Consider the following 27,315-nt stretch of genomic DNA (forward strand, 5'->3'; position numbering starts at 1 on the left):
TTTAGAGCAGAGGAAACACAGAGGCTAAGCAAGCTGCCCAAGGTCACAGCCCCACTGGGAGAAGGTGAAATTCTAACTCCAGTGTCCTGCGCCAGACTAGGTGGGGAGGCCTCCGTATTGGCATTTTGTCTGTCCTACCCCATCCGAGTATGAGCACTGGGAGGGGCACGTCATCTGGCTCACCGAGGCGTTTAGTGGAATAAAGAAGGGATGAGTGGCTATCTTAGGATGGCGACTCATCCCTTAGTGACCGCCTGCGCCCTCCTGCCGTGCTCTGCTCGAGGAATCCTATTCATAGGTAAAAACCGTATCGGAATCCTATTCATAGGTAAAAACCGTATCCTGCGGCGAGCGGGCGAGAAGGCAATGGCACCCCACTCCAGTACTCTTGCCTGGAAAATCCCATGGACGCAGGAGCCTGGTAGGCTGCAGTCCATGGGGTCGCTAAGAGTCGAACACGACTGAGCGACTTCACTTTCACTCTTCACTTTCATGCATTGGAGAAGAAAATGGTAACCCACTCCAGCGTTCTTGCCTGGAGAATCCCAGGGACGGAGGAGCCTGGTGGGCTGCTGTCTATGGGGTCGCACAGAGTCGGACACGACTGAAGTGACTTAGCAGCAGCAGCGGCGACGAGCAGGACTTCAAAGAAATCCCAGTGGCTTGGGCTGAGTCAGAACAGAGCAGAACCCAGTCACGGCGGGGTACGGGTGCCACCTGATGGCGGAGTCCTACTAAGACAAAAGCCAGGAGACGGGGAACGTTTGCTCTGGACGAAGAAATTATCTGAAAGGGAGTTGATCGCAAGTTTTGTGTTGTTTTTTATTTTAGATATTTATTTGGCTACAGCCGGGTCTTACGTGTGACACACGGGATCTTTAGTTGAGGCATGCGAACTTAGTTTCAGAGTGTGGGGTCTACCCCCAGCGTCCCCCATGCCCCAGCAAGAGGAGGCAAGAGTGGCCCCCCTGAACCCTGGGCCCCCGACATTGGGAGTACAGAGTCCTAACCACTAGACCACCAGGGACGTCGCTGAAATGCCAGTTTTTAAATTTCTTATTCACTGTTTTATCCCCAGAGCCTAGCACCATGTGTGGCACAGAGTCGTGCGTACGTGCTCACTTGCTGTGTCTGACTCTGTGACGGACCCCATGGACTCGGTAGCCCACCAGGCTCCTCTGTCCATGAAACTTTCCAGGTAAGAATACTGGAGTGAGTTGCCATTTCCTCCTCCAGGGGATCTTCCCGACCCTGGGATCAAACGCGTGTCTCCTGCCTTGCAAGCAGATTCTTTACCACTAAGCCACTTGGGAAACCCCTGACACATAGTTAATACTCAGCAAATATTTGTCAAATCAATGGGAAAAAGAGATGGAAGAGATGGAATTCCCCATTATAACATTACTTCAAAGGATCTGATTTGATAAGGTGTGAAGGAATTTTTTACCAAAAACATTAACTCTGTCCTGTGCAGTAGTAGACTGAAAATTAATTCAACATCTCCTGTTTATTATATCACCCAGAAGTGACTTCAACAAAAGTGTTTTCTAGGATGCCCCAAACTAGCACTTGTGGTCAGTTTCAGTGACTAGGAGGCTTTCGCCCTGATGGGTTGTCTTGAACATGTGCTGCCCTGCTATTAACATCCTGCCTGTAAACTGCATAAACACGGGTAAGCTTGCTCATCAGATCACAGATAGACCTCTTCTCTCTTCTCATATGCATGATGGGAAATTAAATCCCAGCTCTCCAAAGGGTTAATTATTTTACAAACAAAACTAGTGAGCCCACGTTTGAGCTAAAATAACAAACGGTCCTAGGACTGAACTTCCAGAATAGCTGAGAGTGGAAGGTGGCGACCCCTGCCAGCAGCCCGACTCACACAAGCGTGAGTCACCTCCACAGGAAGTGATTTCAAAGATTGTTCTGTGTTCTTTTTTAAAATGATATTTGCTTAATGTTTTTTTTTTTTTAATTTTACTTATTTATTTATTTACTTGCTGTGCTGGAGTCTTTGTTGCTTTGCACAGACTTTCTCTAGTTGCCACGAGCAGGGTCTACTCTTCAGTGGGTGCACAGCTTCTCATTACGGTGGCTTCCCTTGTTTTAGAGCGTAGGCTCTAGGGTGCTCAAGCTTCAGTAGTTGTGGCGAACAAGCTTAATTCCCTGGCAAGCATGTGGAATCGTCTCAGGGCAGGAATCGAACCTGTGTCCCCTGCACTGGCAGGCGGATTCTTATCCACTACACCACCAGGGAAGTCCTGTTCTTAAAGCATTGTTATAAAGGCTGTGTGTTGAACTGTATTCATGAGAACAAATGTGTGCTGGGTCCCTTATTTTTCTTTCAGACTTTCTTCCTGTTGTCACTAATTATATTCTTGATTATGTTTTGATTAGCACTAATTAAAGACCTGAGAGGCAATTTGGATTTTTTTTTTCTTCCTTGTGCAATTTTGAGGAAGCAAGGTTGACATGCTGCTTTCAGCCCTCTCTTTTGAGACATGGAGAATTCCAAAATAGAACCTTGAAATTTTTAAAGGTACCCCACAGAGATTCTGGGGTTGCTTGTTACTGCAACATAACCCAGCCTATCCTGACTGACTGATACAATTCCCAGTTCTCAGTAGAGCCTGAAATGTGGAAGTCTCAAAAAAAAAAAAAAAAAAAAAAGGGAACGAATGAATGGCAGGGAATAGGAACAGGCTCGAACATTTCCCCCTGGGCCGGAGGTAGAGGAAACAGCCATGTCTCAAGTTTTCTCTCACACACACAAATACACTTATAACCAGACTGGAGTAAAAGTCAGACTCTGGCCTTTATTTCCTATGGTCACAGCTCACGCCAACCCTGACACCTTGGCCCCTATTCTTCCCCCACTAGTCAGTACTGAGGACTCTTGAGGGGAACAAGGAACTACAGAGGCTGGGACATGAGATGCAAGGAGGGCCTGGGAGATGGAGGTGAGGAGAGGGAGTTAGAAATGGGGAAGCTGAAACAGGAGGGGAAGGGGTCATCAGAGAGGTCAGAGCAGAGATGAGAACGCAGACATGAGGACAAGCCTGGGACACACTGAATGGGAAACCCAGAAACAGGAAATCCGGCAACTGAAAGGGAAGGGTGGGCCAGAAACAGAGAGGGAGACGGGGAGGCTGATGAGGGAGGGGCTGATAGAAGAGATACAGAAACACAGGGAAGGGAATCAGAGACCCCGAGAAGGCCCTGGGGGGAGCCGGGGCGGGCTGGGGCTGGGTGCCCTAGTAGTTGCTCTGGGAGTCCTTGCTGGTGGTGGAGGCCTGGCCGGTGCTGGAGGCAGGGCCGGGGCTGGAGGCAGGGCCGGGGCTGGACCCGAGGCCTCCACTCGATTCTGACCCAGGGCCTTTGCTCGCCTCAAAGCTGTCGTGGCTGGACCCCACGTATCCAGTGGACCCCAGGTAGCTGCTAGAGTTGGGGGATCGGAAGGTCACGCGGCCCGGGATGGAGCCTCGACTGGACATCAGTCCCCCCGTGGTGGCGCTGGAGTCCCCGAAGGTCACGTGGCCCACGTTGGAGCTGGTGGCGCGGCCTCCGCTGGACACCAGGATGCCGCTGGTCCTGTGGCTCATGATGGACCCGGGGACTTGACTGGGCCGCTGGGTCACCAGGCGCGAGCTGGAGCTGACCTTCTGGGTGCTGGAGGTCATGCTCGGGGTGCTGTCCACCTTGATGCCCTCGACCAGCTCCTTCAGGTGCTGCTCCTTCGGGGGCTCCCGGGCCTCAAGCTGCCGGGGAAGTGAGTTAGGGCCCCCGGGGGAGGCTGCGCCCACCGGCGCCCCCACCCCCGCCCCGGCTGGGGTCCCGCCCCGCCCCCCGCCCCGCCCCCCGCCGACTCCCATCCTCACCGCCTTCACCACAGAGCTCAGCAGCTCCTCCTTGCTCAGAGGATAGTCGTCTTTGGCCTCAAAACCTGGGGGGTCCTCCCTGAAGTGGGGGAAAAGGCAGGAAGGGACTCTAAGTCCTTACCCTCGAAAGTTCGATGGCTCCTCATTGCAAGGTCCCGAGACCCTCAGCCACACACCGGGGTCAGAGCGTCTTTTCCCTGTCTGGTCCATCCAGGGCCCCATCGCCCATACTGTCCCCAGAGACCCTACTCCTGGTTCCCCCAAAGCACCCGCTTCATCTTCTACCACCCCCCACCCTTTAGTCCAAGGAAGTGATAATGTCAGTCGCTCAGTCGCCATGGACTCTTTGCGACCCCCTGGACTGTAGCCTGCCAAGCTCCTCTCTCCATGGGATTTTCCAGGCAAGAATACTGGAGTGGGTTGCCATTCCGTTCTCCAGGGGATCTTCCCAACCCCAGGATCGAACCTGAGTCTCCGGCATTGCAGGCAGATTCTTTACTATCTGAGCCACTGGGGAAGCCCCCCTAGTCCAGGGGATCCCAAGAATGGCCCCTTCCCACATCTCGCCTCCATCCCCAGGGCACGTCCTCCCCAGCCCCTCCCTCTGGCCCTTTGGCTCACAGGTTGTCTGGCGGCTGAGGTGGGGCCACCTTTTTAGGAAAATCCTCAGAGCTCTGGCCCAGCACCATGAGGGCAGCGCTGAACATGCTGGTGGAGGTGTAGTTCTGGAGGGTGGAGAAGCCGGCTGTCTGTTCAGGTCCCTCTTCAAGGCCCCGGCCCCCGCATACCCCCCACCCCCACCCCGCCACCTCCATGCCCTCTGCACCACAACCTGCGTTTCCAGGAAGGCCTGCACGGTCAGGAGCTGCACCAGACGCTTCTCGATGAGGCTCAGGAAAAGGCTGATGTCCCGGTCTCTCATGTGGGTCTTGACCCCGAGGAGGTCATTGATGAGGATGCTGTCACACTGGGCCCTGGTGAAGAGGTGCTGGATGTCTGGGGTCAGAGGGGACAGGTGGTCATGGACCCAGTGCCCAGGGGGCGCCAGCCCTCTCCTCCTCCTCAAGGCCCTGCTGCCCTGGCTGGGGAGACGCCAAGCAAGGCTTAAAGATGGAAAGGGACTTGTCCAAGTTCAGACTGCCAGGGGAGGAGGGTTGGCGGGCATCTCGGGGTGCCTGGCCCCCAGGCTCCACATGACAGAGGACAAAAAGCGAGGGAGGGGCTTCCCTGGTGGCGCAGTGGTAAAGAATCTGCCTGCCAATGCAGGGGACAAAGGTTCAATCCATGATCCAGCAAGATCCCATGTGCCATGGAACAAAGACCCAGGGCCACAACTATTGAGCCTGTGCTCTACAGCCGGGGAGCTGCAAGTACTGAGGCCACGTGCCCTACGCTTGTGCTCCGCAACAAGAGAAGCCACCGCAATGAGCACCACAACCCCAGGAGTAAAACCTCAGCCTGGCATCCATTTAGGATTTGAGGCTCTTCAGCTCCCACCCATGCCCCCTTCCATTCCCCTTTCTGAGCAAAGAACCTACCTTCCTTGAACGCATCTCCAAGCCTGGACCCTACCTGCTGGGAGCATTCCCCCCTCTCCAGGTTTTCGCTTACTCATCCTTTGAAATCAGCCTCAAGCATCACTGCTCCCAGGAGACCTCCCCTGTGACCCGACAGAGCCAGTGTCATGAGTTCTGCTGCTGGCACTTGAAATTCTTGCTGGTTTTTCAAGAAGGGGCCCCACTTTTCACTGAGCAGTGGGTCCCCCCAAATTCTGCACTCCATGCTGACTTAAAGGCATCCTCTCGTTCCTGCAGTCCCCAGGGTATCCTCTATCCCAGCCCCTGTCCCGCCCCCCAACCCGCCCAGTCCTCATCACCTAGCACAGGGCTTGGCACTGTGGCAAACAGGGTCTACCAAGACTTGAGCTCCTACTGTGTGTGCAGCAGACTTCCTGCTTGCTCCCCGTCACCACTGCCACCTCTCCCCGTCTCTCTCCATCTGTCATCCCACCAATCTCATGCCAACCCCACGAAGTAGGCACTTACGGGGGGGGGCTCCGACAGAGGATACCACACACCAAAGTTCACAGATAGGGGAGCTGGGATTCAGACCCAGCTGAATCCCAGCAGCCTGACTCTTGTCCCTCTGCACTGGAAGGAGGAATGGATGCTGCTGCAGGATGGACGGATGGATGGATGCAGGATGGATGGATGGATATGGGACAGACAAGGGACAAGGGAATGCACAAAGTGGTCCTCGGAATGTCTGTCCGTGGCCAACCCCGGCAGGGCTCCCTGCCTGCTCATCACAGCCTCCCAGAAGAAGAAGCCGGGGCGGGGGCTCACTGGTCTTGAGCTTCTCCAGCTGCTCGCGAAAATTGTGGTAGCGAGCCTCCAGGTCGTCGGCCTCCGAGTGCACATCGTCCACGCGCTGCTGCAACTCGGCCCGCTGCTGCTCCTGCTGCGCTCGCCGGTCCTCCTCGCTGCGGCGCCCGCTTACCAAGGCCTCCTGCATCTGCGGGGGTAGGGGCGCGACGCTGGGCCCAGCTCCGGAGGGGACACAAGGTGGCCAGAGGAGTCGGGGATGGGGAGGGGGCGGGTCTCGCCCACCTCCTTGATCTCCTCCTGCAAGTGCTCCAGCTCCGAGTTCTGCTCATTGATGAAGTTGAACTCCGCGAAGTTCCGCTCCTCCACTGGGGGCCAGTGGGGAAAGGCAGGGTCCGGAGAGACAAGAGACGCGCAGGCAGAGACAAACACAGGAGGAAGGGGTCAGAAGGCCCGAGATGGGGCAAGGAGGGAGATTGGGAAAGACGGGGAGGAGGAGCGTGGCGGAGGCAGGGCGGACGGTAGAGCCCAGTAGAGCGAAGCCTGATCTCTGGGCCCTCCAGAGAGGGTGGAAGACCCCCCGCCCACCATCCCACCCAGGCCCAAAGCGGTGGCCCTCGGTGACCGAGACAGAGCACAGTCTGCACTGGATTCCAGGGGCCTGGGGCCGCGAGCCTGCCCCTCTTCACCCCCAGGTACTCACACTCCAGATACTTTTCCACCAGCAAGTCCGGGTCGCTCTCCCCGGTCATCTGGGACAGTTTATTCAGGGCGTCCTCGTAGCGCAGCACCAGTTTCTCCTGGGAGGTCTTCCGGAGGCCTTCGGCCACCTCCCGGGCTGGGGGGCGAGGGGACAGGGAGGTCGCCGTCGGGGCGGCCACCAGTGCCTGGTGTGGCCTGAGCCGGGAGGCCGGTGGGGAGAGGGCGGCCCCGCAGTCGCGCAGACCCCGCCCCGCCCCTGGAGGCCCCGCCCCTGGAGGCCCCGCCCCACGCTGAGACCTGGGGCCGGCGGCCCCGCCCCTCCCGCTGCCCCACCTGCTGGCGGCCCCCGGCCTCACCCCGCTGCTCGCGCTTCTCCACGATGGCGGAATCCGGCTGCCGGTCGCCGTTCTTGAGTTTGAGGAAGTGGTGCAGCTGCTCCAAGTGTGCGATCTGCCGCTGCAAGATCTGCACCTCCGTCTCGTTCTGGGCCACCTCCTTCTCAGCTCTCTCCCGCAGCATGCCTAACTTGGCCTTCGCCTCTTCCCTGGGAGGGATGGGGGGTGGTTAGACCGGAGTCAGGGAGACAGGAGGTTGGATTTGGAGTCAGCCTGGGGCCCAGGGAGGGGCGGGGTCAGCTTGGATTTGGAGGGAATGGGGCAGGGTTAGCTATCAGCCTGGGGTCTCAGGGATGGGGGAGGTCAGCCTGGAGTCACGGAGATGGACAGAGCCAGCCTGGGGTCACAGGATGCGTGGGGTCAGCCTGGGGTCCCAGGGATGGGGCAGAATCAGGTTGTCACAAAAGGCAGAGAACTGTCTAGGTTCCTAGTGGTGGGTCAGGATGGGGTTACGGGGCGGTAGGGGGTGGAGGAGGAGGAGGTGGGTGGCCCATGTAAGTGATTGATGGTCTTGCCCACTGAGGGGGCACCGCTGCAGTGCCTGCGCGGGGCATCGGGGAAGCCTGGCCGTTATTATGTGCCTGTGGAACAGGAGGCAAGAGGCAATGATGGCACAGTTAGAGATGATACTCAGACTCCAAAAGGTGGACCCAGGTGATAAGGTAACTGTGCTGGAGTTTGGGGTGGGGGTGGGTAGTGTGGTTGGAAAGATAAGACGCTTGGAGCCTGCAGGGCCTCACGTGGACAGGCACATGCCATCACCAGCACTTGAGTGCTCACCCTGTTAGGATGCTGGGGACACCTGCTGACTGAAACTCCCCCGGCCTGCTCGGCTGGAGGTGAAGCTGTTAACAGTAGTGTGGCCAACTGTGAACTCAGAGTGCCCCAAGCCTACATCACAGGTCATAGGATCAAAGGTCAGAGGGTCATCAGGTGGGGAGACCAGCAGCTCAGTCTTCTCAGGTCCCATAGACCAGTCTAGTTCCCCTTTCCACGCTTTTGCCAACCTCAGTTGCCTCGATCAGGGCACAAGCTTCTGGCTCTACTCAAATTCTGCTGAGTCCTCCTTGGTGGGAGCCCTCTCCTGGCACCCATCAGGCCCAGCCTGCAGAGACCCATCTAGGAGCCCCTCAGGGATCAGGACTCACAGTTCTTTCTGTGTCTTGGGCCCCAGGCCCACTGAAGGGCCAGGAAGAGGGAACCCAACTTCCCAAGAGCCAGGCCCTGCAGGAATGTACTAAAGCAGCCCACAGGGGTCCATGAGGTAGATCCCATTTTACTGCCATGTCACAATAGAGGAAACGGAGGTTCAGAGAGGGGAAGTGGCCTGCCCAGGTCACCCAGCTAGGAAATGCTGGTCCGACAAGAAGTGTTGATCCTGACACCTGTCCCTTGCCTTCTAGCTGAAACCACCCTTCCTTGCACCAGCTGGGCTGCCCACTGCAGACAACTGGACAAGCGCTGGCAGGGGCCAGATGCTTCTGATGCAAAGACAGGCCAACAGAGCATCTCTGGGGGGGCTTGGCAGAAAGGATGAGGCGGGCCAGTCAGATTCTCTCCTCGGAATTTACACTGGGAGATGCTAAGAAGGGGACAGCAGGAAGCCAAAGCTAAAAGGATGTATAGAGAGAAGCCACAAGAAGTCATGTTATAAAGGCCAAGTTAGGAAGAAGCCAGAGCTATGCGTGAACAGAAGCCATGAGTTGAGGCTCTGAAGAGGTCATGGCAGACCACAGGTAACAAATGACAGCATCAGCCATAAAAGGACTTCCCTGGTGGCCCAGTGGTCAAGATTCCATGTGTCCACTGCAGAGGACGCAGGTTTGATCCATGGTCAGTGAACTGAGATCCCACATGCCATGCAATGTGACCAAAAAGTAAAAATAAATGAGTGCTTTAAAGAAGTATAATTTAAACAACAAACAGACAAAAAGAATCAGCCCTAAAAATGCAGGAAGTTCTGAGAGATGCTACGACGTGGGTGAACCTTTGAAAGCATTACACTGAGTGAAAGGAGCCAGACACAGAAGGACACGTCATATCATTCTATTTACATGAAACATAAAGATACACTTAGGGACAGGTAGATGTACAGGTAAATCGTCCAGATGACAAGGAGACTGGTTGCCAGGGGGCTGGAGAAGAGGGGACTAGAGAATGACTGCCTACTGGGCACAGATCTCCTTTTGGGGTATTGGAAACAGAAATGATGGTGCACAGCATTACGAATGTACTAAATGCCTCCGAAAGGTGCACTTTAAAACAGTGAATTGTATGTGCATCTTAACTCAAAGCAAAGAAGGAAGAAGGAAAGAAAGGAAGCAAAAAGAGAGAGAAGGAACAAAGAAAGAAAGATTATAGAAACCTTAAGGTAGATTTGGGCTAGAGCCAATGTCTCATGGAGTCACGAACCATGATCAGCAGAAGTCGTGGGGTAGAAACAAGATACTGAATAGAAGCTAAGAAACCCCTTGGAGTAAGAGAACAGCACTGAAGCTTAGTAAGGAGTAGAGATGGGATAGGAGAGAGAGAGGGTGGAGCCCCCGAGAGCCCAGAGGCAGAGAGAGACGCCCATCAGCTGAGCAGCTGGGGCTTCTGGGTTCCATACAACATGACCCTTTACCTGAAGGTGTCTTGAGAGAATCTCTGTCTCTTTCAACCAATATTGATAAATACCATAGCAAACACCCTCTTCCAACAACACAAGAAAAGACTCTACACATGGACATCACCAGATGGTCAACACCGAAATCAGATTGATTATATTCTTTGCAGCCAAAGATGGAGAAACTCTATACAGTCAACAAAAACAAGACCAGGAGCTGACTGTGGTTCAGATCATGAACTCCTTATTGCCAAATTCAGACTGAAATTGAAGAAAGTGGGGAAAACCACTAGACCATTCAGGTATGACCTAACTCAAATCCCTTATGATTATACAGTGGAAGTGAGAAATAGATTTAAGGGACTAGATCTGATAGAGTGCCTGATGAACTATGGACTGAGGTTCGTGACATTGTACAGGAGACAGGGATCAAGACCATCCCCATGGAAAAGAAATCCAAAAAGCAAAATGGCTGTCTGAGGAGGCCTTACAAATAGCTGTGAAAAGAAGAGAAGCAAAAAGCAAAGGAGAAAAGGAAAGATATATCCATTTGAATGCAGAGTTCCAAAGAATAGCAAGGAGAGATAAGAAAGCCTTCCTCAGCGATCAATGCAAAGAAATAGAGGAAAACAATAGAATGGGAAAAACTAGAGATCTCTTCAAGAAAATTAGAGATACCAAGGGAACATTTCATGCAAAGATGGGCTCGATAAAGGACAGAAATGGTATGGACCTAACAGAAGCAGAAGATATTAAGAAGAGGTGGCAAGAATACACAGAAGAACTGTACAAAAAAGATCTTCATGACCCAGATAATCATGATGGTATGATCACTCACTTAGAGCCAGACATCCTGGAATGTGAAGTCAACTGGGCCTTCAAAACCATCACTACGAACAAAGCTAGTGGAGGTGATGGAATTTCAGTGGAGCTATTTCAAATCCTGAAAGATGATGCTGTGAAAGTGCTGCACCCAATATGTCAGCAAATTTGGAAAACTCAGCAGTGGCCCCAGGACTGGAAAAGGTCAGTTTTCATTCCAATCCCAAAGAAAGGCAATGCTAAAGAATGCTCAAACTACCGCACAATTGCACTCATCTCACACGCTAGTAAAGTAATGCTTAAAATTCTCCAAGCCAGGCCTCAGCAACATGTGAACCATGAACTTCCTGATGTTCAAGCTGGTTTTAGAAAAGGCAAAGGAACCAGAGATCAAATTGCCAACATCTGCTGGATCATCGAAAAAGCAAGAAAGTTCCAGAAAAACATCTATTTCTGCTTTATTGACTATGCCAAAGCCTTTGACTGTGTGGATCACAATAAACTGTGGAAAATGCTGAAAGAGATGGGAATACCAGACCACCTGACCTGCCTCTTGAGAAACCTGTATGCAGGTCAGGAAGCAATAGTTAGAACTGGACATGGAACAACAGACTGGTTCCAAATAGGAAAAGGAGGACGTCAAGGCTGTATATTGTCACCCTGCTTATTTAACTTCTATGCAGAGTACATCATGAGAAACGCTGGGCTGGAAGAAGCACAAGCTGGAATCAAGATTGCTGGGAGAAATATCAATAACCTCATATATGCAGATGACACCACCCTTATGGCAGAAAGTGAAGAAGAACCAAAAAGCCTCTTGATGAAAGTGAAAGAGCAGAGTGAAAAAGTTGGCTTAAAGCTCAACATTCAGAAAACTAAGATCATGGCATCCGGTCTCATCACTTCATGGCAAATAGATGGGGAAACAGTGTCAGACTTTATTTTATGGGGCTCCAAAATCACTGCAGATGGTGACTGCAGCCATGAAATTAAAAGATGCTTACTCCTTGGAAGGAAAGTTATGACCAACCTAGATAGCATATTCAAAAGCAGAGACATTACTTTGCCAACAAAGGTCCATCTAGTCAAGGCTATGGTTTTTCCAGTGGTCATGTATGGATGTGAGAGTTGGACTGTGAAGAAAGCTGAGCACAGAAGAATTGATGCTTTTGAACTGTGGTGTTGGAGAAGACTCTTGAGAGTCCCTTGGACTGCAAGGAGATCCATCCAGTCCATCCTAAAGGAGATCAGTCCTGGGTGTTCATTGGAAGGACTGATGTTGAAGGTGAAACTCCAATCCTTTGGCCACCTGATGCAAAGAGTTGACTCACTTGAAAAGACCCTGATGCTGGGAAAGATTGAGGGCAGGAGGAGAAGGGGACAACAGAGGGTGAGATGGTTGGATGGCACCACTGACTCAATGGACATGAGTTTGGGTAAGCTCTGGGAGTTGGTGATGGACAGGGAGGCCTGGCGTGCTGCAGTCCATGGTGTTGCAAAGAGTTGGACACGACTGAGCGACTGAACCGACTGAATCAATGCTTCCTATGTTCCTGGCCCCTGCGTCCTGAGCTTACTTGAATCTGTTTATATATTATTTATGTTTGTTTGTTTATTGGTAGCACCATGGGGCTTTTGGGATCTCAGTTCCCCAACCAGGAATTGAATCTGGGGCCTTGGCAATGAAAGCCTGGAATCCTAACCACTGGGCCACTGAGAACTCCCCTTAAGTTTGTCTACATCCCTATGTGCTATGTGCCATGAAAAGACAGGGGCCAAAAGGTTAATTCATACACCCAAGAAGAAGGACTTTGCCCAAGGAGCTGGAAAATTGGTGGAGGAGGGGCAAGAAAGGGGCATCTTATGAAAAAGTGGGGGGCGGGGTTCTGACAATCTGTTTCATGAGGTGGGAATCTTCCCAGCACTTTCTTAAGAAAATGCGTGGTCTGAGTCATCTAGGACGCCTCCTGGGGCCCTACCTGACGGTGTAGGCGGAAGTGGAGGAGACCATGAGGGTCCTGACCGAGTCCTTCAGGAGCTGGATCTCCTGCCAAGAGAACAAGACCGAAGCCACTTCTGACACCCTCGCCACTGGAGGGCTTTCCTTTGAGCCTGTATCTCCCCAATAAGAAGTGGGTTTCCTGTGCCTTAGAAGTGTGGTCCCTCCTAGTTAGTGGCAATCCAGGAAAGGGTTTTCAAGAAGGTTCCAAGGGAGAGGAAAGCCAGACTGATGACTAGGAATGCAGTGAAATACCCAACTCAGGATACTCCTAAGAGTGCTGACCTAACTTTGAGGTAGGGTCAAAAAATTGTGTGAATTTCAAAATTGTGACCACACTAATCTGTTTCCTAGTTCTGTGGAAGTGTCTGTGCAGAGTTATGGGTAAAAAGGGTTCTTTCAGGAGAAAGGAAGAAATTACATGTATATATTTTTACACATATAGTGTATATGTATGTACTAATGTGTATAAACACATATACATCTATGTTGCATGCCTCCTCAGTCGTGTCCAACTCTTTGCAACCCCATGGACTGTAGCCCACCAGGTTCCTCTGGCCATGGGATTTCCCAGGCAAGAATACTGGAGTGGGTTGCCACTTCCTAGTCCAGGGGATCTTCCTGAAGCAGGGATTGAACCCACGTCTCTTGTACCTCCTGCATTGGCGGGCAGATTCTTTACCACTAGCGCCACCTGGGAAGCCCCTATATATGTATGTGCACGCACACACACACACACACACACACACACATAGCCTTTTGCAACAAGAAACCCAGGCTAGAGAACCAGAAACTATGGGGCCTGAGTGGGAATGGATAGAAGAAATGATGAGGAAATGACTAAACCTTTGGAATAGTGTTTTAAATTTATTTATTCATTTGGCTATGCCAGGTCTTAGTTGTGGGACTTGGGATCTTCAATCTTTGTTGCGGCATGTGGGATCTAGTTCCCTGACCAGGGATGGAACACTGGCACCGCATTGCGAATGCGGAGTCTTAACCACTGGACCAGGGAAGTCCCTGGGATGGTTTTGATTTGGGAACCCGTCAATGGTTTATGTGTTCACAAAGAAAATTCAATCAACAAGAATAGGGGACAGAACTAAAACCAAATATGAAGAGAAGCAAATGAACCTAACTATATTTCAAAGAACAGAACCACAAAGATGACCAAGAAAAAATAGGAACTAATCCTAGTGACTTCTGAATAAGGTGTAGATGGATGGATGGATGGATAGAGGATAAAACAATCAGCAAATGAATTGTGATCTCTCAGGTTCAAGGGTTGTTAGTACAGTTGTAACAATTCCAAACCTCTCTTGGCTATTTCGTAGGGTTGAACATGAGTACGTATAGCAATGCTATCGGCAGCTAGAGTTCCCACTGTGGGGGAAAACAAAGATAAGATGGGGAGTGTTCAGGAATCAGGAGTGGTGCTGGGGTCAGAATGAGAGACACTGACGCAAACTCCTGATTTTAAAATGTGTGTGTGTTTCCTAGCTCTCTCCAGAGAAAGGGCCTCAGGTCAGTGACACCCCAGTGGCAGTGAGGACTCCTAGAGCCTATATTTTGGTTTCTCAGCACCTACTTCCCACTGGGAAGAACCAGGACTCTCCGGAGAAACACTAACTCGAGAGTTAAGGCAGAACAAGTACAAGTAAGCCTGGACTATCTTCTTGTGCCAGAAAATAAGGAAGTCCTGTGGTGGGGTGGGGGACGATGGGCTTGTCAAAAAAGCCAGCTTGAGGGAACTCCCACCAGAGAAGCCTGGGACAATCTGAGCATCATAATAAGTAATGCGCACTATGGATTATAAGTCATAGATAAAATAAGAATACACAAATGCTTAAGAATCCACAAATACACTTAAGAAGTTCTTCCTTAAGTAAAATGCCATTTTCTAAATGAAGAAGAAATGATAGAGAGTTAAAAAAAAAATCACTCTTTGGCAGCCATTACAGTAATAATTGGACTTCTCAGGTGGCTCAGTGGTAAAGATTTCACCTGCCAATGCAGGAGACTCCGGTTTGATCCCTGGGTCAGGAAGATTCCCCTGGAGAAGGAAATGGCCACCCAGTATTCCTGCCTAGAGAATCCCATGGACTGACGGGCCTGGCGGGATACAGTCCACGGGATTGCAAAGAGTTGGACACAATGCATGCATGCACAATAGTAATTATTCAGGCAAAAATCATCATTATGAGAGGCTAGAGTGGAAATGTGTTGGGAAACAGGATATTTACAGTTTCAAAGAATCTCCCTGGACCCATTCATTACAAAGAAGGAAACTCTCTATTGGAGAAACCCGGCTGACCAAGCGATCAAGGTCAACATCACTAGTTACGGGACAAACTGACGTTACGTGCTCCTGGTGTAATGCCCACAAATGATGCAATACCACCTTGGTGATATTTCACCTAAAATGCACGACTTGAATCTAATCATGGAGAAAGATCAGATAAGCCCACAGTGAGGGATGTCCTACAGCATAGCTGGGCTGGGTACTTCCAAAATGTCAAAGTCATGGAGACAAAGAAGTGCCAAGACACTGTTCTAGATGAAGGGAGCCAGGACAACCAAACGCACTGTGGGATCTTGGCCAAGAGCCTGCAGCAGGATAATTAAATTATCACGGGATGCTGTTGGAATAATCATGAACTTTAAATATGGACTATTGAGAACTGTAACGATGTTCAAGCTCCTGACTTGGGCAAGGGCACTTTGTTTATGTAAGAAAATGGTCTCGTGCTTAGGAAATAAGCACTGATGTTCTTAATGACGTTCTGTAATATCTACATTGAGCTCTCAAATTGTGACAATGTTATTTTCAGTAAAAAAACAATTACCCGGAGAGAGAAAGACAGACAGAGAGAGCGAAATGACAAATTAGCAATCTTGGTGAAGGATTGATAGTTCTTTGTACTATTTCTGCACCTTTTTCTGCAGATTTGCAATTATTTCAAAGTAAAACTTAAGAGGGGAAGAGGAAAAAAAGGAAGGGAGGGAGGCAGAGGGAGGAAGGGAGGGTTCTTCAAAGAACTTCAAAGCTTATTGAGAAACATGTGGAATGTAAATGGTCTGGCTGGAGCCTTTGTTTCCCGCCCACCCCGCCACCGCCCCTCCCCCGCCCCCGACCCCGTGATGACACTCAAAGTGACATCTCTGCTTCCATCGGAGGCAGTTGTCTTTGTTGGAACATTTTCAGGTCTCCATTCCCTCCAGACTCAAGTAAATCCGTGGTTCTGGGCGGTTCTGCACTTGAGGCAGGAGGGTTGGAGAAGATAGGGTGACTCCTGCATCCCCACCCTCCTCGCGGGCTGGGCCAAGGGCTCCTGGGCTTCAGGGCCACTGACCTTCTGGAGCTTGCGGTCCACGTTCAGATAGCGGTTCCTCTCGATCCGCAGGAGATCTAGCTCCTCCCTCAAGGTCGCGTTCTGAGCCAGCTGGATGTCAAAGCGACAGATGACCTGAGGTGGGAGAGGGTGCTGAGAGCCTGTCTGACACCTGGCCTGCCTCCATTCTCCACTTTCAGCAGAGGAGAGGGCACTTGCCAGACTGGGGGCCCGTTCCCAATTTGGGGACCCTGAGAGCATTGCCAAGGACACGAGGATCAGCCTCCTTCCCAGGGAGGACCCTCCATTCCTCCAGGATCGTGTCTCCTGACCTGGTCCACCATTTCCAAAACTTGACTCCCATGCTCAGGTCTTCCCGTAAACCCCAGAGCTCGGGCCTGGGGACAGCCAAGGGGCGGACCCTCACCTTGTCCAACTGGTTTTCGAGACTCTTGATCCTTCGCTGGCTCTTGACCTTGTCATCCTGGACGCATCCTGGAGACCTGGCATTCTTGCTGTGGGCAGAGTTCCGGCTCTCCCATTCCTGGATCTGGGGAAAGAGGGTGGTACCTGTTGGCTGAGGAAATGTGGGAGAGATGGAGGGAGGGAGGGAGGAGGTGAGTGGGAGGGTGAGTGACTTAGGGCGGTTGACAGGAGCAGTCCTTGTGTGCCTGGCCATCAGCTGGACCTGCTTCTGAGATCAGTACCCAACCTTCCACGTGGGTCTGGCTTCCAACCGTAAGAAGCCGCCCTGCTGGCCACATGACCTAGGTCTAGACAATTCTTTTTTTTTTTTTAATAATCTTTAAATTGTATTTATTTATTTTTGGCTGTGCTGAGTCTTCATTGCCGCGCAGGCATTTGTCTAATTGCGGGGAGCAGGCTTCTCCTTGCGGTGGCCTCTCTGCTTGCAGAGCATGGGCTCTAGGGTTCGCAGGCTTCGGTAGTTGCACCTCATAGGCTCCAGAGCACAGGCTTGGTAGTCGTGGCGCACAGGTTTAGTTGCTCTGCAGCACGTGGGATCTTCCCAGATCAGGGATCAAACCCGTGTCTCCTACGTTGGCAGGCGGATTCTTTACCACTGAGCCACCAGGGAAGCCCCAAGCTAATCCATTTAGGGATGGATGTGTGCCCCAAGCTGAGCCAGCCTGAATCCTTTCTGGTATTTTGGGAGAAACATGTGATCCGGGTGGATGAGACATGACTCACAGTGAACAAAGTGGAGACAAGAGTCTGAGAGTGAGATAGACTGGGACCTGGGGCCCTTTACTGCAAATGCTTGCCCCTGAACAGACATCTCCTCGAGTATAACCTTTAAAATTGTATAAAATCTTTTTTTTTTAGAGAAGAAAAAAATAGATGAAGGCAAAGATCCGAGTGATGCTTCTACACACAAAGGAATGCCAAAGATTTCCAGTAGACCAGCAGAACACAGGCAAGAGACACAGAACAGATTCTCGAGGCTTCCAAAGGAACCAGTCCTGCTCACATCCTGATCATGGACTCCTGGCCTCCAGAGCTGTGTGACAATGAATTTCTGTTGTGTAAGCCACCCTAAGAAATGCATGCATGCACCAAGGCACCCCCAGAGCGTTGCAGCAAACTCAAAGGGGCAACCACAGGGATATTTTAAAATTTGAGGGAGACACATGGACATTAGCCAGACACCACATGAACTGGGAGCTCAAGGTCGTTGCCAGGTTCAACAGGATGTGGCGCTACATTCCTTTGGACGACACATCTTTCTGAAAAAACAAGAATCAAAACTCCAAAATGGTGCCATTGAGAGAAATTGGGCAAAGCATACAAGGACATCTCTGCTTGTGAATCTATCATTATCTCAGTAAAATTTCAATTTAGAAAAAGAAAGCAAGTGCTGCACAGAAATCAGTATGGAATGAGTGGTGAGTCCAAGCTAACCAAGATCTGAATAGTTGCACAGCGCCCCAGAGGCAGAAACATCCCACAGGTAATCGTGGTTTTTAAGAACTAAACACGATTTTCTTCAACTTATGTGTATATATATATATATATATATTTTTTTTTTTTTTTTTTCAAGTGGTTTCTGGTTGTTAGGATGCAAACCCTTACTGGGTTGTTCAGCCAAGCTGCTGTAATAGAGTTGTTAGCAGTGCGATACTGGGGCTCCTCAGACACTGCTTGAGAGCTCACAGTTACATTTTCAGGAAGTACATGAGTCAATCGCTGGTAGCTTGAAATTGACTATTATACTAGTTTCCCAGTTCTGCAGAAAAATTACATTCTTCAGTGTTCACAGGAGATTAGTTCCAGGACTCCTCTCAGATACCAAAATCCAAGGATGCTCAAGTCTCTTATATGAAGTGATGTAGTAGGGACCTTCCTGGTGGTCCAGTGGTTACAACTCTGCACTTCCAATGCAGAGGTCCAGAGTTCGCTCCCTGAGTGGGGAAGATCCCCTGGAGAAGAAAATGGCAACTCACTCCAGTATTCTTGCCTGGGAAATCCCATGGACAAAGGAGACAGGTGAGCTACAGTCCACGGGGTTGCTAAGAGTCAGAAACGACTGAGTGGCTGAGCACACACACATATATTATGTCATTATAAAAATATACCACAATTTATTTATTCATTCAAATATTAATGGACATTTGGGTTAATCTGGAGATAGATGATATGAATAATGCATCTATCAACATTTTTTCATGAATCCTGGTTCCAGGGTATATACTCAGAAGTGCCATTATTGGGTGGGAGGATGGGTTACTGACAAATCTAAACCGGTTTCTTTGCATTGATCACTGAGGAAGCCTTTCTTATCTCTTCTTGCTATTCTTTGGAACTCTGCATTCAGATGCTTATATCTTTCCTTTTCTCCTTTGCTTTTTGCTTCTCTTCTTTTCACAGCTATTTGTAAGGCCTCCCCAGACAGCCATTTTGCTTTTTTGCACTTCTTTTCTATGGGAATGGTCTTGATCCCTGTCTCCTGTGCAGTGTCACAAACCTCAGTCCGTAGTTCATCAGGCACTCTATCTATCAGATCTAGGCCCTTAAGTCTATTTCTCACTTCCACTGTATAATCATAAGGGATTTGATTTAGGTCATACCTCAATGGTCTAGTGGTTTTCCCTACTTTCTTCAATTTAAGTCTGAATTTGGTAATAAGGAGTTCATGATCTGAGCCACAGTCAGCTCCTGGTCTTGTTTTTGTTGACTGTATAGAGCTTCTCCATCTTTGGCTGCAAAGAATATAATCAATCTGATTTCAGTGTTGACCATCTGGTGATTCCATGTGTAGAGTATTCTCTTGTGTTATTGGAAGAGGGTGTTTGTTATGACCAGTGCATTTTCTTGGCAAAACTCTATTAGTCTTTGCCCTGCTTCATTCCGTATTCCAAGGCCAAATTTGCCTGTTACTCCAGGTGTTTCTTGACTTCCTACTTTTGCATTCCAGTCCCCTATAATGAAAAGGATATATTTTTGGGGTGTTAGTTCTAAAAGGTCTTGTAGGTCTTCATAGAACCGTTCAACTTCAGCTTCTTCAGCGTAACTGGTTGGGGCATAGACTTGGATTACTGTGATATTGAATGGTTTGCCTTGGAAACGAACAGAGATCATTCTGTCGTTTTTGAGATTGCATCCAAGTACTGCATTTCAGACTCTTTTGTTGACCATGATGGCTACTCCATTTCTTCTGAGGGATTCCTGCCCGCAGTAGTAGATATAATGGTCATCTGAGTTAAATTCACCCATTCCAGTTCATTTGAGTTCACTGATTCCTAGAATGTCGACATGCACTCTTAACATCTCTTGTTTGGCCACTTCCAATTTGCCTTGATTCATGGACCTAACATTCCAGGTTCCTATGCAATATTGCTCTTTATAGCATCAGACCTTTCTTCTATCACCAGTCACATCCACAGCTGGGTATTGTTTTTGCTTTGGCTCCATCCCTTCATTCTTTCTGGAGTTATTTCTCCACTGATCTCCAGTAGCATATTGGGCACCTACTGACCTGGGGAGTTCCTTTTTCAGTATCCTATCATTTCAGTATCCTTTTCATACTGTTCATGGGGTTCTCAAGGCAAGAATACTGAAGTGGTTTGCCATTCCCTTCTCCAGTGGACCACATTCTGTCAGATCTCTCCACCATGATCCACCCATCTTGGGTTGCCCCACGGGCATGGGTTAGTTTCATTGAGTTAGACAAGGCTGTGGTCCTAGTGTGATTAGATTGACTAGACTAGACTAGAGAGCTCTTCAAGAAAATTAGAGATACCAAGGGAACATTTCATGCAAAGATGGGCTCGATAAAGGACAGAAATGGTATGGACCCAACAGAAGCAGAAGATATTAAGAAGAGGTGGCAAGAATACACAGAAGAACTGTACAAAAAAGATCTTCATGACCCAGATAATCACAATGGTATGATCACTCACCTAGAGCCAGACATCCTGGAATGTGAAGTCAAGTGGGCCTTAGGAACTATCGCTAGGAACAGAGCTAGTGGAGGTGATGGAATTCCAGTTGAGCTATTTCAAATCCTGAAAGATGATGCTGTGAAAGTGCTGCACTCAATATGCCAGCAAATTTGGAAAACTCAGCAGTGGCCACAGGACTGGAAAAGGTCAGTTTTCATTCCAATCCCAAAGAAAGGCAATGCCTAAGAATGCTCAAACGACTGCACAATTGCACTCATCTCACATGTTAGTAAAGTAATGCTCAAAATTCTCCAAGCCAGGCTTCAGCAATACATGAACCATGAACTTCCTGATGTTAAAGCTGGTTTTAGAAAAGGCAAAGGAACCAGAGATCAAATTGCCAACATCCACTGGATCATGGAAAAAGCAAGAGAGTTCCAGAAAAACATCTATTTCTGCTTTATTGACTATTCCAAAGCCTTTGACTGTGTGGATCACAATAAACTGTGGAAAATTCTGAAAGAGATGGGAATACCAGACCACCTGACCTGCCTCTTGAGAAACCTGTATGCAGGTCAGGAAGCAACAGTTAGAACTGGACATGGAACAAGAGACTGGTTCCAAATAGGAAAAGGAGGACGTCAAGGCTGTATATTGTCACCCTGCTTATTTAACTTATATGCAGAATACATCATGAGAAACGCTGGGCTGGAAGAAGCACAAGCTGGAATCAAGACTGCCAGGAGAAATATCAATAACCTCAGATATGAAGATGACACCACCCTTATGGCAGAAAGTGAAGAGGAACTCAAAAGCCTCTTGATGAAAGTGAAAGTGGAGAGTGAAAAAGTTGGCTTAAAGCTCAACATTCAGAAAACTAAGATCATGGCATCCGGTCTCATCACTTCATGGCAAATAGATGGGGAAACAGTGTCAGACTTTATTTTATGGGGCTCTAAAATCACTGCAGATGGTGACTGCAGCCATGAAATGAAAAGATGCTTACTCCTTGGAAGGAAAGTTATGACCAACCTAGATAGCATATTCAAAAGCAGAGACATTACTTTGCCAACAAAGGTCCATCTAGTCAAGGCTATGGTTTTTCCGGTGGTCATGTATGGATGTGAGAGTTGGACTGTGAAGAAGGCTGAGCGCTGAAGAATTGATGCTTTTGAACTGTGGTGTTGGAGAAGACTCTTTAGAGTCCCTTGGACTGCAAGGAGATCCAGCCAGTCCATTCTGAAGGAGATCAGCCTTGGGATTTCTTTGGAAGTTGCTAAGTTACTTCAGTCGTGTCCGACTCTATGCGACCCCATAGACGGCAGCCCACCAGGCTCCCCTGTCCCTGGGATTCTCCAGGCAAGAACACTGGAGTGGGTTGCCACTTCCTTCTCCAATGCATGAAAGTGAAAAGTGAAAATGAAGCCACTCAGTCGTGTCCGACTCTTCGCAACCCCATGGACTGCAGCCTACCAGGCTCCTCCATCCATGGGATTTTCCAGGCAAGAGTGCTGGAATGGGGTGCCATTGCCTTCTCTGGAAGGAATGATGCTGAAGCTGAAACTCCAGTACTTTGGCCACCTCATGCGAAGAGTTGACTCATTGGAAAAGACTCTGATGCTGGGAGGGATTGGGGGCAGGAGGAGAAGGGGACGACAGAGGATGAGATGGCTGGATGGCATCACTGACTCGATGGACGTGAGTCTCAGTGAACTCCGGGAGTTGGTGATGGACAGGGAGGTCTGGCAGGCTGTGATTCATGGGTCATAAAGAGTCAGACACGACTGAGCAACTGAACTGAACTGAACTGAAACCAGTTTCTACTGGGGGATGACTTTGGTTTACTTCCTTCTAACACCATTTCCATGGAAACATACTGAGTTTAAGGTAAATACAGAATGCCAGCCGTGGTTCCCAGGCAACAGTGGGAAAGGTGGCCCCTGATTGTGAACTATGTAGGACTGGAAGGACTGTGAGTGGACTTGTAGACCCTGGAGGCTTATGTGATCATGAATGAATAGAAAACTGGTTTCCTTGTGGGGTGTTTCTTATAACGTAGTATGTTCCTGGTGGGGTCATACAAGCTGCTCTGATAATTGGTTACAAGTGGTGGCTCGTGTTGAATATAAAAATCCCCATGCCAGGGTGGGCAACACCCACCCGCGTATGGTATCGTCCAACTGAAGATGCTGAGCAGTAGCCCCTGAATGCTCAAGGAAGATGCACTGGATGCTGTCGTGCAAAGATGCTGCTGCGTCCTGCCCTCTGTCCTTCTGCAGTTAAGTGAATCTGGTGCCAAGTGACAGCCTGTTGGATCCTATGAGTGTCATGGTCAGGTGGAGCCCAAGCCTGCTTCCGGTGACCATCCGTGTGGAGTGGATGCAACCCCAGCTCACAGGGTATGTCTCTCTTCAAATTTAATAGATAATGAGGGAAAAAACTTTTCAGAATACACGTAACAATTTAGACTCCCTCCAGTTGGTGGGGTCTTATGAACCAGTAATTCTTTCAGAGTTCCCACTGTTCCTTCTCTCCCCAGCACTTGGTGTATTTGGACACTCACTTGTGAAGATCTGGTGAGTGTGTAATGATATCTCCTTATGACTTTTCTCTCTCTTTTTTGGGGCTATGCTGGGTCTTTGTTCCTGCCTGCAGGCTTTCTCAAGTTGCAGAGAATTGGGGCTACTCTCTATTTGCGGTGTGAGGGCTTCTCATTGAGTGCTTTGCTCGTTGCAGAGCACAGGCCTTAGGTCAGTGGGCTTCAGTAGCTGCGGCACAAAGGCTTAGTTGCCCCAGGGCATGGGGGATCTTCCCGGACCAGGAGTCAAACCCATGTCTCCTGCATTGGCAGGTGGATTCTTTACCACTGAGCCACCAAGAAAGCCCTATGGCCTTTTCATTTTTTAAATTTTTCCTTTTTGGCCTCTCTGCATGACATGCAGGATCTTAGTTCCCTGACCAGGCATTGAACCTGTGTCCCCTGCAGTGGAAGCACGGAGTCCTAGCCACTGGATTGCCAGGGAATTCCCACACTGTTCTTTTAAGTAAATCTTAGTCATCTTGTTCACTTCACTTCTCTGTAAATCTTAGAATCTGTGTGTCAATTTCATCCATTAAAAATAAAAAACTTTTAGTGTTTTGATTGGAATTACATTACTTTTATAAATCAGTTTGGAGATCTGACATTTTACAACACTAACTCTTCCAATCCATGAACATGGTATACTTCCACATTTATTAAATTATTCTTTGGGATTTCCTTGGTGGTCCAGTGGTTAAGACTGCTCTCCCACTGCAGGGGTGTAGGTTCGCTCCCTGGTTGGGAATCCTGCATGCCCTGCAGAGCGGCCAAAAAAAAAAAAGATGATTCAAATATTAAATTCTTCTTTTGTTGTTGTTCAGTCACTAAGTTGTGTCCAACTCATTGTGACCCCATAGACTGCACCAGGCTCACCTGTCCTTCCCTATCTCCTGGAGTTTGCTCAAATTCATGTCCATTGAGTTGGTGATGCCATCTAACCATCTCATCCTCTGCTGCCCCCTTCTCCTTTTGCCTTCAATCTTTCCCAGCATCAGGGAAATCTTCCCCAGCATTCTTTAATATTCCTCAATACACTTTTACAATTTATTCTATAGGGGTCTTGCATACTTTTGTTAGATTTCTTCCCAGGTACTTCCTTTGGCTATTATAAATGTGTCTTTTTTTTTTCTTTAATTTCCTAATAGTTACTGCTAATACAGAGAAATATCATTAACCTTTGTTTCCAGCCACAATGCTAAAATACCTTGTTAAATATAAGTTAGTTTTAGATTCTTTTGGACCTTCAATGTACACAAATAGATCACCAACAAATACTGACAATTTTATTTCTTCTGATTTTTAAATTGTTTTATTTTTCTTTTCCTTCCCATACTGGGCTGGATAGGAATTCCAGTACAATGTCAAACAGAAGTGGTACTAGCTAACACCCTTATATTGTTACTGATCTCAAGGAGAATTTTTTTACGTTTTGCTATCAAATATAATGTTTGCTGTAGATGTTTTATAGTTGCCCTTCATCAAATTTGGGGAATTCCCTTTTATTCTTGGATTGCTAAGAGTTTAACATGAACGGATGCTGAATTTTATCATATACATATATATATACACATAGATTGTTGCTATGAACTGGCACAATCCAAGGATTGTCTGTCATCAGTTTCTGATGTGATAGGTTCAGAAAATGGGAGTAAGCATTTAGAAGCTATTCTTGGGTGCTGCTGAATTCATGCGACAAGTCACATAAGCCACCCCCACCACCCCACACTCTCCTGCCCAGATGTCCACATCCAAATTCCTAGAACTTGTGACTATGTCACTTGAAGAGGCAAAAAGGACTTTACAGATATGATAAAGCCAAGGATGTTGAGATGACTCAAGGTTAATCTCCTGAATTGTCTGGATGAGCTCAATATCATAACAAAGGTCGTTACAAGTGAAAGAGGGAAGCAGGAGAGTCAGAATCAGAGGAGAAGAGATGACAAAGGCATCAGAGTGATGCAGCTTGAGAAAGATCGACTGGTCATTGCTGGCTAAGAAGATACAGAAAGGAGTCGTAAGGACGTCCCTGGCGGTCCAGGGGTTAGGAATCTGCCCGCCAATGCAGGGGAACACAGGTTCGACCTCTGGTTGGAGAACTAAGATCCCACATGCCACTGGGCAGCTAATCCTGTGCCCACAATTACTGAAGCCCACACACCCTAGCCATGCTCCACAGCAAGAGAAGCCATGGCAAGGGAAGGCCCATACACTGTAACTATAGAGTAGCCCCTGATTGCTGCAACCAGAGAAGGCCCAAGAGCAGCAATGAAGACTTGGCACTATCAAAATAAATCATTTTAAGAATAAAAAATTTTTAAAAGAAAGGAGCGATAAACCAAGGAATGCAGGCAGCTTCTAAAAGCAGGAAAAAAGCAGGAAATGGAGTCTCCCCTGAAGGCTCTTAAAGGAACACAGCCTGCTAACACCTTGATTTTAGCCCAGTGAAACTCATTTTGGATTTCTGTCCTCCAGCACTGCAGGATAATTCATTGGTATTACTTTAAGTCAGTTCAGTTCAGTCGCTCAGTCGTGTCCGACTCTTTGCGACCCCATGAACCGCAGCATGCCAAGCCTCCCTGCCCATCACCAACTCCCGGAGTCCACCCAAACCCATGTCTGTTGAGTCGGTGATGCCATCCAACCATCTCATCCTCTGTTGTCCCCTTCTCCTCCTGCCCTCAATCTTTCCCAGCATCAGGGTCTTTTCAAATGAGCCAGCTCTTTGCATCAGGTGGCTAAAGGATTGGAGTTTCAGCTTCAACATCAATCCTTCCAATGAACACCCAGGACTCATCTCCTTTAGGACGGACTGGTTGGATTTCTTTGCAGTCCAAGGGACTCTCGAGAGTCTTCTCCAACACCACAGTTCAAAAGCATCAATTCTTCTGTGCTCAGCTTTCTTCACAGTCCAACTCTCACATCCATACATGACCACTGGAAAAACCATAGCCTTGACTAGATGGACCTTTGTTGGCAAAGTAATGTCTCTGCTTTTGAATATGCTATCTAGGTTGGTCATAACTTTCCTTCCAAGGAGTAAGCATCTTTTCATTTCATGGCTGCAGTCACCATCTGCAGTGATTTTAGAGCCCAAAAAAATAAAGCCAGCCACTGTTTCCACTGTTTCCCCATCTATTTGCCATGAAGTGATGGGACCGGATGCGATGATCTTAGTTTTCTGAATGTTGAGCTTTAAGCCAGCTTTTTCACTCTCCTCTTTCACTTTCATCAAGAGGTTCTTTAGTTCTCAAGTCACTTTAAGTCAAGTGAGTAGTAATTTGTTACAGCATCAATAGCAAACTAATACAGCCCACCAAGATAACTAACTTCCAATCTCCTATTTGTGATCCAGTAGTGTGCAAGAAATCTTTTGGTCTCAGCAAGCAACTTTTTTTTTTAAAGATTTTTTTGATATGGACCATTTTTAAAATCTTTATTGAATTTGTTATAATATTGTTTCTGTTTTATGTTTTGTTTTTTGGGCCCAAGGCATGTGGTATCTCAGCTCCCCCACCAAGGATTGAACCAGGACTCCCCAGCATTGGAAGGCAAAGTCTTAACTATTGAACCTCTAGGGAAGTCCTTTGGCAAGCAACTTTCTAAAATGAAGAGTAGAATTGAAATTAGAATGGAAAAAAAGGAAAGAAAATATAATGGATCCCATGTGGAGAAGAGTATTATTTGGGGAAACTTTGTTTCTGATATGTTTGCTTGTGTGTGTGTTTACATCCATATGCATCTCTTTGTAAATGAACAGTGTCACAGTGAGTCCTGGTCCTAAAAACTGAAAAGAACACTAGCCTAGAAAAGTTACATCGTTTCCAGGGTCAAATAACAGGATCTTGAAGCCAACAGGATGAAAAGTCAGTGAAAAGTCGGTCTAGACTCTGCTGCATTACCCACATTCTCTTTTTGCAGATGAATAAACTAGGGCCCGGAGAGAAGAAGACTCGCCCACGGTCACACAGCTCTGATGTGCCTGGACCAGAATTTTGTTATAATGCAGGGTGCACTGACTCCAGAAGGTGACTCTTTCCCTCTTAACCGCCTTTTTGAAGGCATGAGGCTGTGCTAAGCAGTAAAGACGCATAATTCCTATGGGAGCCTGAACACAAACTCCCTTGAGAGGACGCTTTCAATAACTTTCAATAACCCCATTGAAATGACCCCATTTCGATGCTTTAAATAACCCCACTTTTCAGATGAGGAAGGTGAGGCTCAAAGAGGTTATGACACTTGCCCCCGAGTAGGACCCACTGAGTCTGGCCCCAGGACCC

The 27,315-nt window shown here is 48.6% G+C and overlaps 1 protein-coding gene across 8 annotated transcripts in view; it reads right to left on the reverse strand.

Annotated features, from left to right (window-relative positions):
• Nucleotides 1–2,796: 2,796 nt before the first annotated feature.
• Nucleotides 2,797–27,315, reverse strand: part of ODAD1 (outer dynein arm docking complex subunit 1) — a 30,149-nt gene continuing 5,630 nt past the window's right edge. For 4 of the 8 annotated variants that reach the window (XM_045163509.1, XM_045163511.1, XM_044930819.2 and 1 more), the window contains 11 exons: nucleotides 16,485–16,607; nucleotides 16,079–16,192; nucleotides 12,706–12,773; nucleotides 7,261–7,448; nucleotides 6,906–7,040; nucleotides 6,488–6,570; nucleotides 5,924–6,392; nucleotides 4,708–4,874; nucleotides 4,500–4,603; nucleotides 3,879–3,957; nucleotides 2,797–3,758 (listed from right to left, as the gene is read on the reverse strand). In XM_045163509.1, the coding sequence (XP_045019444.1) occupies nucleotides 3,255–3,758; nucleotides 3,879–3,957; nucleotides 4,500–4,603; nucleotides 4,708–4,874; nucleotides 5,924–6,392; nucleotides 6,488–6,570; nucleotides 6,906–7,040; nucleotides 7,261–7,448; nucleotides 12,706–12,773; nucleotides 16,079–16,192; nucleotides 16,485–16,607 (2,034 nt within the window). In that variant the 3' untranslated portion in view covers nucleotides 2,797–3,254. Of the gene's footprint in view, nucleotides 3,759–3,878; nucleotides 3,958–4,499; nucleotides 4,604–4,707; nucleotides 4,875–5,923; nucleotides 6,393–6,487; nucleotides 6,571–6,905; nucleotides 7,041–7,260; nucleotides 7,449–12,705; nucleotides 12,774–16,078; nucleotides 16,193–16,484; nucleotides 16,608–27,315 lie in introns of those variants that run through there. The other 4 variants (XM_045163514.1, XM_045163513.1, XM_045163512.1 and 1 more) reach the window with 4 other exon arrangements.

Source organism: Bubalus bubalis, chromosome 18 (genome assembly GCF_019923935.1).
Source record: "Bubalus bubalis isolate 160015118507 breed Murrah chromosome 18, NDDB_SH_1, whole genome shotgun sequence".
Lineage (NCBI taxonomy): Eukaryota > Metazoa > Chordata > Mammalia > Artiodactyla > Bovidae > Bubalus > Bubalus bubalis.